Here is a 17489-nt window from a genome sequence, read left to right as displayed (position 1 = left end):
GAAAGTGGTCTAAATATACACAAAACGCTGGTTTTCCGTTTTAACCGCCATTTAGTGTCAGTTAAAATGAGTTCTGCGATTGACACACGCCCTAACCACTTACGTGGCGTGAGTGACGGAAAAATTGTGCAATATTGAATAGGTATAGAATTAGAAAAAGCTTTGCATTTTGTAAGTTATTTCGATAGGGAGTTAAAAATATTATGGCTTTTTGTCACTATTAGATAAAGGGGTAGTAAGTAGAAAATTAAAAAAACTATTTGTCGTAAACAAATTAGTAATATCCCGTTGTTAGGAGTGGGTTCAACAAAAGTCCTGCGGTAGATGGGGATATCTAAAATAAAGTAAAGATTTACTCGTGTGTTTCTAGTCAGAAGTATAAATAAATTCATCGTCATAAATTCCTAATATGATGAGAAATGATGGAGAATCCATCATAGATATATATATAAATCCTTTTACCGTTTTTAAACAAAAAGCCTTTTTCAGGTTCAATCCAACTTTAAATCCTCTACTCTGCACAAGAAAATTAATTAAATTTAACTGAGGTATAGGTGTGAAATTGTTACAACGACAATATTGGCATAAGTGAATAATAATATCTATATATATAAAAATGAAACCCGTTTCGCGTTGTCACGGCATCACGTGTGAACGGCTGAACCGATTTCGATAATTCTTTTTTTTAAATGTTTGTGGAAGTCCAAGGATGGTTCTTACGGAAAAAAATATTAAGAAAATCTCTACGCTAAGGCGGTACGAAGTTCGCCGGGTCAGCTAGTGGAAAATAAAGTTTAAACATATTTTTGTAACATCTGCATTGCGTTTTGTTTTATTATGCAGAGTTCGCGAAATGCACCGGTTGCACTAGTGGCGCGCTTTAGTTTCATTTCAAGGTAGGCACTTAGGCAGTAGTAATTCACAGTTCAGGCGACTGATTTTATTAATATTATTAGTCTTATGCCCGTTTTCACCATCAATCCCTAATTTTTAAGGGACTTCTATGGTAACAAGAATTTTGTTTTTATTAGCAGTTGAAATAAACATGACACCTAAATTTGTTTACGCTTACGCTTAGTAAGAAGCTTATTGTTTACAGCCTCAAAGTTATCTTGAAAATGAAGAGTCACGGAATAACTAATAGGTAAACTGTGGAAGTTTGCTAAACTTGTGTTGATCCCTAGTTTAAATAGATTGACATTTAGCTGTGAATTTAGTACGGAAATGTTATTTTACACCAGTTTTCATCGCGTAAGGCACGTTGAGTTTCTAAAGAAAAGATTTTTGGCTGACCAACACAGTTACTCGTACTTTCGCATTCGTACATAATAGTATGTACTATATTTAATTTTAAATACTGATCGCAACAACACGTTCCGCGTACGCGCGGCGAGGTCGCGAGCGGACGATCAAGTTGAAGGCCGTGACGTCACACTGTCGCGGGCTCGCGCGTGACGTCACGCCACATGCTGCAACAGCTGACAACAACTTTGTCTGTGATAAATGCTATCGGGACACTTGAGCGAAAGACATTCGCGCGACGACACCAAGACCGCGACACATGCGCGAAAAGCCATGGCATGCGCGCAAAATTAAATGGCTTTTCGCGAGTGTACCAAAACCTGATAAAATAACTGGTAGATAAGCTCTTTCTCGACAATTCAGTATGTATGTATCTAGTTGGCTTTAAATTTTTAAATAAGGTCAGAAAATCTGCCAAATAAACTAGACACATGAAAAACACTACTGGTTGGGACTTGGGAGGCTCAAGTGAGTGTATTATGGAGGATGACACATCAAGATAGGTGCGATTTTAGTCAATTTGTATCGTGCTTACATTGCGTCTGTGTGTACTGGACATAAGTCCGTATTCAGAAACTGCCGACGCCTATCCAAACCGCAAAAGAGATAGGTGTTTATGTAAACTCAAGCACAGATTTCAGACTGATCTTGGTTAATTTAGTATTTAGATAGTCGAAGGCAAACCTAGAGTGAAGAATCACTAATACTTAAATACAGACATACAACAAGCCGTGTGGTGACGGCAGAGTAGAATACATTTGTCACCAACCCCTACTCTTCCCGCGGGTGTCGTAAGAGGCGACTTAGGGACTACACATCAAACAGAGAATGGGCAGCAGCGCTCTCTGAAAAAACATCAATCTTTTAAACTGCGATCTCCAACCCGCCTGCCAAGCGTGGAGATTATGGCAAAACCCTCCACTATAGTGGAGGAGGCTCATAGTCCAGCAGTGGACTGTAAAGGGCTGTTGATGATGATGATACAACAAACAACAACTGACTATGCACAACCTACTATACCATTCTAGAACTAATTGTACACCAAAAGATGAAACTCATATCACGCGTATCTCGGCAATGAATCTCGTTTCAAACTGTTATTATACAGAGTGATTCATGAGTCATGATCAGTTAAGGCGGCCAACCGTCCCGCATTCTGCGGGACCGTCCCGTAATGACAGTTGCAATTCCGCATTGCAATATTTAATAAAATAGTCCCGCAAATCGTCCGAGGCGTCCCGTATGTCCCGCATTCCTCGTTTCCCATCGTTTTGCTCGCATAAAAGTGTTCCACATCAAAATACAAATGACTTTTGCCTAGCCATCGTCCAGTACCTACTTTGTTTGAACAGCTTATGGACATCCGAAAAGTCATCACTAAAAGTTACGTGCAATGCTAATTATAAAATTCAATATGGGCAGCTGTGAAAACTTTTTGGACATTCTGAACCAAAACCCTATTAAAAAAATGCCACTCATGTGAAAAATATGATTTTAAAAATAAATGTTAATTCGGTAGTAGATAGTGTTGTTTGTTTCTAATTTAAGTACACCATTAACAATTCCAACAAATCCTAAGTCTTATTGTGGATAGGGGTGGGTGTCCCGCATTGACTTATTATAAAGTTGGCCGCCTTACTACTGATCAGATCAGTAGTTCAACCGATCACGCCCGGATGATACATGATACATCATTGGGTCTTGGTGTTTTCTATGTAAAAATGTACAAAGTATATTTTGTTGTAAATTTTAGATATAGGCCCATTTCAGAGCACTTAGGCTCAGAACAGACGGTGAAACGCAACTGCAACTGCTAGTTACTTTTAAGTTGCATCTAAGTTTCTGCCATAGCGTCCGTTGAGAGACCACACATGACGCGACCAGTTTGAAACTTTCAGTTTCAGTCTCATTCATCAGAATCATCACAAAGATGCAGTTTCGTTTCACCGTCTGTTCTGGGCCTTACACTTACACGTCCCAATACAATTTATAGCTTGCACATCATTACTTGGTGAGAAGAACATACATATCGGCTGGTGTGGAGAAGAAGTGACTGAAGAAACCTTACTCAGATTTTTTAAATATTTAAGGAGTTTGAATGCGCATCACGCCCCAAATCGAACAAGAATTTACGATTGCAGATTCGTGTGCGAATTTGTATACAAATGCTTCCAAAATACGTCTCCAGTATACACACAACATACATAGATCTTTTAGCACTTATGTAAATTTTAATTGGCTGCAAAAATATAGTTATGCAAAATAAACTCTTGGATTTAAAGGTCATCTTAGACGGAGTGGATGACCTACCAAATGTAACGAATTTTCTTAACGGATTTTGAGTTTGATGTAATGAAAATAGCAGAAAGGCGCTGGATGCAGGCCGCTACCAACCGGGCGGTGTTTAAACCATTGGGGGAGGCCTATGTTCCGCAGTGAACGTCCTGTGGCTGAAATGATTATGATGCTGAATGAAAATAGCCAATGAATTAAAAATGCAAACTGCCTAAACTGTACTACTCTGAAAATACAGGGTTATAATGTAAAATATTTAGTAGCTGTTATCATTATTAAAATGTTAATGATATACTATCACCAGCAGCAAATTGATCTTCACATTTTCGTTGCAATACAACTCCTATTTACAACCACATAAGCTGTAATGTCAAACTGGACGTGCCATTATCCTACGAGGGTGGTGACAATGGTACCATGGTACCAGGCACCAACACCCTCGCTATCGCTATCAGGGCATGTGCATATCGGCTTATCGCAACGATTTGATAATAGCCTTATCTTTTAACGACTCATATTGTTCGTTACATATTATCTTACTGTTATTTTACATAGAACATGTAAGACACTAACGCCCGTATTCAAAAACATTACTACGAGGTCTCACAGTGCGCGTGGACGCACAGGGTGACACAGGAACCAATGATAGAGCTCTATTCGCGGGCGTTCGATTTGCTGCTTCACTTAAGCAAGCATTGTTTGTGATTGTGAATACGGGCGGTAACAGCCTGCCAAGCGTGGACATTATGGCAAAATTCCACTAAAGTGGGGGAGGCTCATAGTCCAGCAGAAGACTCGGGCTGTTACCTGTTGATGATGATGACTAAACAAACAGCTTGATGGACCTCAAGAAAGAATTCTTCTGACTGTAGAAGTCATAACCATCATCATTTCAGCCATAGACGTTCACTACTGAACAAAAGCGCTCCGCAAAAACCAGCGTCGTGGCCTTCCCCACCGTGGGCCACGGCATATGCTGAGTGGAGTCCCATTGCGATGGGCATCGCTGTTGCGACAGGATAGCACTGCTCAGTTCACTTTTTATTTCCTTGTAATATTGATTTGCTATTTCTGTCTTTTTTCTGTATACGTTCTCTGTCCTTAACTAAGTGATGTTCATTGTAATAAATGTTTCTTTCTTTATTTCAAAAGTTTCCAGGTTGGCCGGTTGGAAGCGACCCGCATCTAACAGCTGTCTGCATGCAACCTTTAAAAGTTAAGTCACGAAAAGCCGAAAATCATACGCTTTGGAGCTCTTTGGGAAGTCTTGAATTTGAGCAATGGACTGGTATTGATTGAAATTTACTTTTCGACATATTTTTGATGATTAAATAACTTAATAATTTGAATTTGAACATGGCGCAGCAACCCAAAATTAGTATTCGCCTCCGACAAAAAATCTCCACTTCAGTGTGTCGCCAGTAGCGACGTTTAAATAAAATATCTCTTCTTAATAATATCGTTAATTTTGATTTCCCAAAAAATAAGATAAGAACTAGATTTAGAATCCAAGTAGTCAGCTAGCAATTAAAAACAGAAAAGATTATAATTTTGTTTTGATGTTTTGAAATGGGGCCCCATCGTCCGCCATTAAAGCGACGCGTGCGCAACGCGAATGTGGGCGATCTGCTGTCATAAGTCATTATTATGGCGTATCTAATACGCTGTATGATACTAATATGAGAATAATAAGGTCAGAGAAAAAACAATGACAAGAAACGGAAGGTTATTTTGAAAGTAAAGTAAGATAGCCAGGTTGTGTGGTTGAGGATTCCGGGTGAAGCTCGCTTCCATCTTCGGCCTGATCATCAATTTCCACACACACACAATGGGCAAAGTGTAGTACCTTCTATATCTATAAAGGCGAAAGGTCACTGATTGACTGACTCACTCATCACGGAATCTCAAGTGCTAGGAGTCTCAAATTTTGTATGGGGGTTCCTTTTAGAACGTAGGTGCTCACTAAGTCGGGATTTTGGAAAATGCAACTCCTGAAGGGATAAAACGGGACCCACGCGTACGAAGTCGCGGGCGGCTGCTAGTATTAATATGTATTAATAGGTAAATAATCTTGGACACTGCGCCAAACAAACGACCTCATAAAGGTTGCAGGAAGGAGCAGGAATCAAGTACAGGCTATCAACAGCATAATCTGAGAATCATTGGGGGAGGCCTATGTTCAGCAGTGGACGTCCTGTGGCTGAAATGATGATGATGATACATACTCATAAATCATCTTAATGAAACTTTTGGCAATAGATAATAGAAGGGCATAAAGGCAGCGTGTGCCCGGCTGTTCTGAGGGCCTATTGCATAATGAACATTATAAATTCATACTTCGATTTTATTATGCATATGTGGGATGAGCTTCTTTTGAGGGATTATTTATTAATAGTTTATTTCTAAAATACATGTTTTAGTATATTGTGGGCGTAGGTGAGCATGTAAGCATGAAGGTTTTACGTAAAATTTTTATTTATTGCAAACAATTATTATTATTTGGTAATTATCTACATATTATTATGTAGTTATTAAAATTTTCTGGCGTTAAGAGTCGCCTCTCGATCTAAACTTTTAAAATGACTTGAAAAAGTCGTACTGAAAATACTTATTGATTCTGTGACAATACATTAATTTATGCTTCACTTCAAAATATTTTCGACTTAAGACCCACTTAATATTTCTTTAGATGTTGATTGTTCTGTTATTGAGGTTTTGAGTGAATCATGTTGTTTTTAACTCCTTTAGATGCGATAGATGACAACATTATTCAATAACAAAAATTTGAGACACAACTTCTTTGAAAATAATTAAATTTCGGTGTTATTGGCCCTGATTACGCAACTGTTTTCAGTTAGATGTAAACAAAATTGAAAATCAATAGATCTGATGATCAAGACGTCCATTGGCTTCTTTTCGCCATACATTACTATGGAAGAAGCGTCTTAAAACAGCGTCGAATGTACCTACTACTGCTATTTCTATTTATTTATATTAACTGGCAGACAGTGGTGGTGACTGAGTTTGTTGCGGCGCTTCTTCTCAGCACTTGCCAAATGTTGGTCTCGAAGCGCTGGTAGGGTAAAAAGATTATGAGACATGTAGAGGCTCCTTAAGAGCAAAATGACGATTTGTAAGAACTATTTATTAGTCTAAACAAATAAAGAAATTTTGACTTTGACTTTTACTTTGACATAAATGGTGCCTAAGCCTAAGTCAATTGACTGGTGATATTTGACCATAGATACAATCTGAAGGCTGTATGACGAACCATGCCAGATGTTATCGACCCACCAAGGTTGCAAACAAGTTGCAGGTTTGAAGTTAGATCACAATAATATTTGAATGCATTAATAAATTAATAATGTCTTAACTGCCAAATTTTTCTACACTAATATAAAAGGATACATTTGATTGTTTGTACGAGTATTAAATAGGCTCTGAAATCTCTGGACCGAAAATTCTTTCACTATTTAAATTCTACATTACTTCTGATGAACATGGGCGGTACGAAGTTCGCTGAGTCAGCTAGTAAAATCTAAAGCAAAGGGCTTAATAAATAGTCTAAGTTTTGGTAAGTGAAATTGGCTAGAAACAAGCTCGCAATACCGAGCATATCGGTGTTTCTTTACGAGATCNAACCACCCTTTTTATAATACCTATTCAACAAAAAAATAATCGTTCAAATTGATTTATAATCGGCAGAGATATTGCGTATAAAAAAGTTCATCCCCAATTTTCCACCCTTGGGGGTTGTTTTTTCTATTATTAAATTTAAATGGGACCACCCTTAAGGTATTACCTATACGCCGAAAAAAGATTTGTTCAAATCGGTTCATAATTGGCGAAGTTATCGCGTAACAAACATAGAAAAAAAAAAAACATACGGGTCGAATTGAGAACCTCCTCCTTTTTTTTGAAGTCGGTTGAAAACAATGGCAAGAAATTGAAGGTTGTTTTGGAAGGAGGTAAAATACGGGACTATTCCCACAATTTCCCACCACTGCAACTCCTGTGTAGCCAGGATCTACAGCTTGACCGCCAATAAAAACCCAACCAGTGAAGGAGGTAAGATAGCCAGTTCGTCTGTGGTTGAGGATTCCGGGTGAAGCTCGCTTCCACCTTCGGCCTGATCATCATTTTCCAAACACACAATGGGCGAAGTCTATTTAACAAATGAATAGGTAAACAATCTTGGACTTTTTACACTGCGCTATGGACAGATCTCATACCAACCGGCTAATCTGGGAATCATTGGGGGAGGCCTATGTTCAGCAGTGGACGTCCTGTGGCTGAAATGATGATGATGATACATACTCATAAATCATCTTAATGAAACTTTTGGCAATAGATAATAATAGAAGGGCATAAAGGCAGCGTGGGCCCGGTTGTTCTGAGGGCCTATTGCATAATGAACATTATAAATTCATACATACATCGATTTTATATGCAGATGTGGGATGAGCTTCTTTTGAGGGATTATTTATTAATAGTTTATTTCTAAAATATATGTTTTAGTATATTGTGGGCGTAGGTGAGCATGTGAGCATGAAGGTTTTAGGTAAAAGTTTTATTTATTGCAAACAATAATTATTATTTGGTAATTATTTTATTTTTATTTTATTTTATTTGTTATTATCTACATATTATTATGTAGTTATTAAAATTTTCTGGCGTTAAGAGTCGCCTATCGATCTAAGTTTTTAAAATGACTTGAAAAAGTCGAACTGCAAATACTTATCGATTATGTGACGATACATTTTTATGCCTCACTTCAAAATATTTTCGAATTAAGACACACTTAAAAATATTTCTTAAGATGTTGATTGTTCTGTTATTGAGGATTTGAGTGAATCATGTTGTTTTTAACTCCTCTGAATTCGATAGATGACAACATTATTCAATAACAAAAATTTGAGGCACAACTTCTTTGAAAATAATTTAATTCGGTGTTATTGGCCCTGATTACTCAACAGTTTTCAGTTAGATGTAAACAAAATTGAAAATCAATCAGAGTTGATGACCAAGACGTCCATTGGCTTCTTTTCGCCATCATTACCATGGGAGAAGCGTCTTAACAGCCAATAAATGGTGCTTAAGTCAATTGACTGGCGATATTTGACCATAGATACAATCTGAAGGCTGTATGACGAACCAAGCCAGATGTTATCGACCCACCAAGGTTTCAAACTAAAAAAGTTGCAGGTTTGAAGTTAGATCACAATAATATTTGAATGCATAAATAAATTAATAATGTCTTCTGACAAATTTTTGTACACTAATATACAAGGAAAGATTTGATTGTTTGTACGAGTATTAAAATAATAGGCTCTGAAATCTCTGCACCGAAAATTCTTTCACCATTTAAATTCTACATTAATTCTAATAAACATAGGCGGTACGAAGTAAAATCTAAAGCCTTATTAAAGGGATGCATGTAGTCAAAGTTTTTGCAAGTGAAATTGCTAGCTGTAACTAGTAACAAGCTCGCAATAAAAAACCTAGTAATACTCGTAATACTATTAACGTATAGGTTCCAAATATCAAATGACCGTTTTGAGTGACTCACGTGATACTATGACGTACACACGCAAAGGTGAGGTACCAGTAGTACCAATACGCACTCGAGATAGGTGAAAAAAACTTGAATATCAACGTAGCCAGAGAATCTCTTGGTAGCTTAAGTGGATCCCCATGGCTCTGTTTTCTGTATAATATATGTCTGTTGTAAGTGTAAGAAATTAATTTAACTATTTTAATTTATTTCGTTCATCGATCGCTCTACGATCTTCCTCCTTCCAAAAGCAACCCAGGGAGTTTGAGTTGAAAGGGGAAGGCGGTGATTCAAAATCAAAAATATCTTTATTTGTACAGACTAATTTTATTATTATTAGTTCTTACTTGTGTGCGCACTGAGAGCCCAACCCGACTAAACTAATGGCCAACTCAAAATCGGTGGTCTGCGCTTAGGCTTCTTAAAGAGCCTTTACATAATATTACGTCATTATTTTTATTTGCCCTGCCAGCGCTTGAAAAAAAAAACTAAGTAGGTACTAACTTTTCAAACCCATGAAAATATTTCCAAGCTGATCAAATATGTTTTTTTCATGTTGAACCATCCAAAGTTCCGCGGTACAGACCTCACCTTGACCCGGTAACCCGACTGAACATCTTACAAGGGTTTTACTTACTTATGTATGTAATATTATTGTATGTAGGATTGTAGGTATATCTGTAGATAGATAGATAGATTTATAGACTTTAACAATAGTAAACTTCGAAATTAAATAGAAGAGAGCAACAATGAAAAGCCGTATTGCGTTTTTTCGAAAGTCTGACGTCTTTCTTTTATTTTTTAATTTATTTTTAAATCCTGTCCTTGACACTCAAAAGACGCGGTTATTTCCTATTTCGAAATTAGGAAAATCCATCCAAGTTCGAAGATTAAATTACAAAATATCTAGGAATATTACTAATTAACTAACATCTTACTTGTAATAGATGAGATTTTAACCACCAAAATGTATAGTGCAAATAATACTGTGGGCTGAGAATTTTACTGAAAATTTTAGTATTTGAACGTTTCCCGCTAGGGCTGTACAATCCGTCATACATTTACTAATTAAATTAGATTTTTTGACGCGCTCACTAGTGAGCGCGTTTGATATAAACTCACACTAGGCATTCTGAGCACATTTTTTCTTAAGAGCGTTGTCACATTTTTCATGCAGAAATCGAGAATTTGGCAGATTTCGAAATGATTTTAGTCATATAATTTATTGTTATAGCTTCTTTTGACTTATATCATCGTAGTTATCATACGTTTTTACGGAATGTCTATTGACAAAATCTCGTTCAAATTGGATTTTTGCCTACGAAAACAGCGAATTTCGAAAGCCCGATTTCCAGGTAACTCGCGAAGGCACAACTTTGAACTAATATTACAACAAATTTATTTAAACTTATTACTTTACTCAATTTAAAGATTAAAAAGTTGTCGCGGGATTTACTTGTGTAAAAAATACATTAATTACGTAACTTGATTTTGCTAAAAGTCTGATCTGAGAAAAAATCAAATAGGTAAATTATACATTATTTCTTTATTATTATGTATGATGTACTGTCTTACGATACAACTACGGATTAAGATCGTTTAGTCGACGCAGCGTTGAAATTGTACAGATAAATGCAGTTTGCGCACTCACCACGCAACGTCAAGCAATAAAAACCTAAAATTCGAACCCCAACTTTTTGCTACAACGCTCTTAAACAAAATTATACCAACTGAATTGAGTACCTCGTCCATTTGTTGAAGTCGGTTTATAAAATAGGTGCGAGTTATTGCAGGTTTTTCCTCACACACTAAAGATGGTTAATCCACAACTTTTTAAAATATTATAGGATGGTATACGTTTTTAATATGGAATTTTTATTTACGTCGAATCATAAAGTAGATTCAACGAACTAGTTTCCATTAGTCGGGTTTATCATAAAACAGTTTTTGTATCATATGTATAGATATCAAATCCAGGTTATTTATTGTTTCTGTATAATAAAAGGAAAATCATTATGTTCACTTGAACTAGAATTCGTTTGAGACTGTGACCTTCTCTACATTTTGCTTTAATAGTGATTTAGTACGTTTCTTTTTTACAATCTTTTTTGGAATTTTTGATTTTTGTCTGTGCCAAAAAAAAATTTAAATATGTAAATAACGGTCCTGACTTTTTTAGATTTACGATTTAAAGCGGAAAATCATCTCAAATCAAACCCTTCTTCTGGCGCAGTAGGGTAAAATTGGAAATAATATAATATAAATAAAACCGTTAAAGCTTCCTAGTCTTATATTAATAAATATAATACCTGAGTGTACATTATCTATAACAATTACAAAATAATAAGCAGTTGTGTAAGCGTTGGAAAGGCGCGAAGAGTCGCAAAGTCTGCCGTCTGCTCCACAGATTGCGAAACGTCCATTGCGATGACAATCGATTTATAAACAGGACCGTATAATGAGATTTTATTATTGCATATTTTTACTAATCGTATTTTATTTTCAAATCTTTTAAACATTTTTTCACGGTAGGTAAGTACTAAAAATCATTTTTCGTTTTTTTTTCATTTTTTTATCAATGTAATACAGTAGTTTAACAATAATAATTATGCAATAATTGAATGTATTATAAATTTAAGAATGACTAGCTTTCCGCCCGCGGCTTCGCCTGCGTATTTTGTCTGTCACAGAAAAACTATATCGCGCGCGTTCCTTATTCAAAAACCGGGATAAAAACTATCCTATGTCCTTTCCCGGGGCTCAAACTATCTCTATGTCAAATTTCATCAAAATCGGTTCAGTGGTTTAGGCGTGAAAGCGAGACAGACAGACAGAGTTACTTTCGCATTTACAATTATTAGTATAGAAGTATAGATAATACAATGACAAGGGATTTGAATTTGATGAATTTTATTCATCGTTTTAATATTCTAGTCCGTGTAGTTAGATATTAAAACTATTATATCCCAGTAGCTCATGCCGCTCGATTAACATATTATTATAGCACTTACGCCCGTATTCACAAACATTACTATGAGGTCTCACAGTGCGCGTGGACGCACAGGGTGACACACGAACCAATCACAGAACTCTATTGAACGCTGTGCGTTCGATTTGCTGCTACACTTAAGCAAGAATCATTTGTGAATACAGATGTTAGCCTTTAATATCCAACTGGAAAGATCCGACCTCTTCAATAGAGAAATATTTTTTGAAATTAAAGCACTGGTCACAGAGATCAAACTCTACCTATTAAATACATAAAAACATTTAAAACAACTATAAAAGTCCGCTCTTTTGTCTTTATGATATTAGTTTGTGCCTTGTACGGGCTTGTACTAAATTGTGTATTATTTTAATTATATTATAAAGAAATAAACAGTAACTATAATAATGTGAAAATTCCCCAATACTTACAAACAAATTGTAAAATTAAGACAATTTAAAAAAAATATTTGTGGTTTGATATTCCATTTGTTAACCGCTAATTATAAATAAGTATTCACGATGATAATGATTATTTGTCGACTTGTATTTATAAAATAATCTCCTTTGTTATCTGGACAAACAAATTAACAAATTATTGATGGGTTTTAGAAATTCCTGAAACACGAGGAAAATATTATTCAAATTGTTATTTAACGCGAATGGTATATTTGTGCGGCAAGATGGCCGACCTCCATAGAGGTCGATACCTCGTGACGCGGTGTGACCAACTCGCCAAAACTATACTTAACTCGACGGCAAACGTCTTTTTAATATATATTTTTTTATTATTTTAATAGTTTAATTTTGTGGGATATTTCGTTATACATATATTTAAAATATTATCTCAAAATTAATAAATTGAGAAACAATTATTCTGATTTCATAAATATTTTATCTAAATATGTAAAATAATATGTGGATAATAGTATAATATAAAAAAATATTATTTATTTGTAAAATTAATATTTTTACAGCAATATTTATAATTATGAGGTAATAATAAAGCATATTATGGACGCCGGACGGTAAAATATAACAATGCAGCATAAATATTTTTTTGAAAATGTTAATATAATTATGTAAATACCTATTTTAATAGAATATTCATAATAATTATGAAGTAAGAATATGGCAAAGAATATACACGCAAAAATATAACAATAGCATTGAATAATTTCCAGAAAATGTTAAACTAATATAGCAACAGTAGGTATCTACATTAAAAGACAATAGGAATAGGTAGGTATTCGTTATACAACGACCGACTTCATAGCTGCTTGTAATTATTTTTTAATTACCGTGAATTCTGGGTAAATTAGTTTTGTAAAAATTGATAGTAAGCATTTTGTAACGATAAAGAAATACACGAGAAAAAAATTGTTTTATAATAAATATCTTACACAATAACACAAAACCATTCCCACGAAGTACTTTAAACGGTTACAATTTAATAATAAATGACTGTATTTGTAGTTTTATAAATAACCGGCTCGACTACATGACTGTCCTTCAAATATCACAAATAACTTGGAGCTAACCAATCTACCTTTCCTATTAAAGTAACTTTAACGATAGCTAAATTATTATTATTACAATAATTTTATTATTATACACACCCATTGTTGTCTCCAGATTTCTAATTATTCATCAGCACAAACAAAACTCCGCCTTGAATCACTCGAATCCGTGTCGTTATCACAAAGTCAAACTTATTTTCGCTTATTTTGTGTCGTCAAACAAAAGATATCTGTCCGACATAAATTTTGTAATAGCACTGACTAGTTTGTAGTTTCCCTTTAAAAATCAAAGACACGATTTATATTTATTTTCACAGAATGACGCGGCGCCACCGTCTATGCGCGCACTAAAATTAATAGTGAAAATGCAGCGAGGAACTTTTGCCGTTCAAAACACAAAGGCGGAAACAATATGGCCGCGTGATGAACTAGCAGAAACGTTTTTCAAAAAGAGAATGTCGCGCGCAAATTAAATTGAATTTATTTTAAATGTTTAAATATGGAATGCGTTCGGTTTTCCGCTCCCCAGCGTTGTGAAACGAACACTAAAGAAAGATTATCTTTTCATACGAAGAGCGAGCGCGCGAAGGCGATAGTCAAGTACTGGCATTGCCTATGAGAGGTTTCGTACCTCCTACAGGCAGATTTTCACCGCTTGTTTAAATTGTGTATGAATGATAAAATTTAATCGTTAGTAATTGTTGTCTTTATTCTCAACGCCCAACTTCTAAAACCGGTTTTCGCTGACGAGTATTCGTGATTAACAATTACATTACATAGTTACGCATTTGTGAACTATTCTAGAATTTGTTTTCCGTTTGACTCAATTTGTTATTGCACGAGTATTTTTAACACTAAAATTATGTAGATTATTTTTTATGTCTTATTTTGCCAGCTGGAATATGATATGAACAAAGCAGCAGAGAAAAAATATTTGTATTTGATTTTATTATTACTTGGTTTACCAGTTATAGCTGTTTTGTTATCGGCTGTAATTTATTACGTTCTGTCAAAAATAACAAAGGTCGAAACATAATTATAGACAATTTTTGAAGCAAAATAAGAAATTATATAAAAATGTTTTTAAGTATATTTTTTTAAATATAATTTAAAATTATAATTTTATAAAATATAATTAATAATTTTGGTATTATTATTCTAAATTACAGTAACAAATTATTTATTTAACAACGATGACTAATATTTTTTCCTCGATATTTTTATTTCGTCAAAAAATCTTTTAATAATTATTTATAGCCACAATAATCATAATAACCCGAATTCTATCACTCAACAGGTACCAGGATGGCATGAGACGACAGGTGCTAAGATTTTGGTGCGCGACGCGTTTCTACCTATGACTGCGATCACTCGACGAGACGATAAGGTGGGGGGACGGGCGCGGTCCGACTGGCGGAGTTTAACCCCTGTCGGCTGTGCTATAGATAAATTATATTGTACTAAGCTGTGATGCGTCTGAATCTGAATGTACTTTCTGGCATTAGATTGGGCACATTAATCATGCAATATAATTTTTGGTATTAGATTAAGCTTATTTTTTAGGGACATTTTTCAGTACAGTGTTTTCGCTACATTATTATATTTCATTTTACTTTCACATGGTTTTCTATATGTAACTTTTTATTGGCAATAAGTAGTAGTTAGCACATCAAACTTTATTTTTTGTTACATAATAACACTTTTTAATTGTTGTAAGTGTATTTATTGAACTACAAAAATTAATACAGTGTTTCTTTAGCATGCGTGGCTGTCGTCTGTCTTTTCATAGACATTTTTTTTGTATGTCTGTCAGTATACTTATTAGTACTAGCTTTTGAATTATGTATAATTTTAAATTTAATAATGTGCCTGTGCCTAAAATTAGGCAGTGTTTACTTCACAGACATTTTAATATTCTGGTCATACATAATGTGGTCAATGTTTGCAGTCTTCCTTATTAAACAATGGATTATAATAGGTATAATATTAGCTAAGAGAGTAAGCTAAATACGAATAAGTTTACATCGTAGGACTTACGATGTTTTTACCTAATTAATTTGAACTACATAATCTCATTTGTGCAGGGTTCAAATTTGAGTACAGTTGCCACTATGTTGTGCCTTTACAAATAATGTAATCAAGATAATTTACAGAGTACAATCACAGTAATTCATAATGAAAATACATGATTATTAATCTAATCAACTATTTAACGATATCGTATATGAATTACAGTATACGTAACATTGATGGTCTGACAGGATTTTTATAATTTATTATAATATTATGTATAGTAAAAGAAAATGCACATTTACTTATTTAATTTTCCTCAATCGTATATTACTTAGTTTTATCAGCCACCATCAACTAGTAAATCTGTTCATAAGTGAGTACAAATAATATTATATTATGTAAAGATACAGTGAAGTAACAACTAACAATTCATTTTAAATGAAAAATAACACGCCGTGCAGGAGGCCGTATCTTTTTGTTATGGATATGCACGCGTCAATCTCGCATCTAGCTCGGCACTTTACATAGTAACTATCTGTGGCTTTATCAACTCATATTATTATGTACCTACTAACTAGCTATTTAATGTAAACCTATTTTAAGAAATCCACGTCAAAAAATATTTTCGTTTTGTCATAATATCTAAAATTTTGTGTACCCGATTTTCAATAATATGTAGAGTTACAATGAAGTAACGTTGTTTAAATATAATACACAGAATAGTTCGTTTCTTACTTGTTGTCATGAATTTATAACCGAATAGGTCGTTGTTTTGTCATGAACTCATAGTAGCTATGACTTACCATTATAATATACACGCATAATAGCTGTCTGTGTTTGTGGACGTATCTACCTGGCTTTTATAAGTAATACCATTTTAAAAAAATAACACAACGAATGGGACTTTTCATTTGACATGGTAGCTTATTAATATACTTAGTAACCGTCTGTTATTATGCTTGTCATAATACATTAAGCAGAGCTAAAATTATATTTTACAAACTTTTATTATATTTACTTTTTCCTATCCACGTGCGTGTACAAAAATTTTGTTTTTGTTTTTTCATGGATACTTAAAAATGTAATAAAATATGTAGAGTTACAGCAAGTACTTATATCACTATCACTACATAGTATAAAACAAAGTCGTTTTCCGATGTCTGTCCCTATGTATGCTTAGATCTTTTAAACTACGCAACGGAATTTTTAATAGATAGAGTAGATTAAGAGGACAGTTTATAATAATTGTATACTTAGCACCCATGCGAAGCTGGGGCGGGTTGATAATTAATTTTAAAATAAACATACTAAATAGGTCCTTAGTTTTGTCATGGATTGGATTTATATCATTGCAAGCGTCAATCTTAGTACTTAATATTATAAATGCGAAAGTAACTCTGTCTGTCTGTCTCTCTTTCACGCCTAAACCACTGAACCGATTTTGATGAAATTTGGCATAGAGATAGTTTGAGTCCCGGGAAAGGACATAGGATAGTTTTTATTTACCCAGTTTTTGAAACAGGGACGTGCGCGATAAAGTTTTTCTGTGACAGACAAAATTCTACGCGGGCGAAGCCACGGGCGGAAAACTAGTTTTAAAATAAACAAACTAAATAGGTCCTTAGTTTTGCCATTTATATTTTACATAATTGCAAGCGTCAATCTCGCTACACACAGCGCGGCTATCTGCTCCGTCTACCCGACTCGGCGCACGTCGGCCTTTATTACATTAGCGTCCGTCGAAGCCGCCATTATTACTGGTTACATTTTCGCTTTCCGAATGCTATCGGCTGATGAAATATACTAGTAATTGTGGCAGT

The 17489-nt window shown here is 34.7% G+C and overlaps 1 protein-coding gene across 1 annotated transcript in view; it reads right to left on the bottom strand.

The window, feature by feature from the left end:
• Window positions 1-14455, bottom strand: part of LOC114353500 (uncharacterized) — a 31750-nt gene extending 17295 nt beyond the window's left edge. The window contains exon 1 of the mRNA XM_028305527.1: window positions 13756-14455. Within this exon, the coding sequence (XP_028161328.1) occupies window positions 13756-13759 (4 nt within the window). The 5' untranslated portion in view covers window positions 13760-14455. The remainder of the gene's footprint in view (window positions 1-13755) is intronic.
• Between the last annotated feature and the right edge of the window lie 3034 nt (window positions 14456-17489).

Source organism: Ostrinia furnacalis, unplaced genomic scaffold, assembly GCF_004193835.3.
Source record: "Ostrinia furnacalis isolate ACB-3 unplaced genomic scaffold, ASM419383v2 OfSCF1716, whole genome shotgun sequence".
Classification (NCBI taxonomy): domain Eukaryota; kingdom Metazoa; phylum Arthropoda; class Insecta; order Lepidoptera; family Crambidae; genus Ostrinia; species Ostrinia furnacalis.
This window is presented reverse-complemented; position numbering and strand designations above follow the sequence as displayed.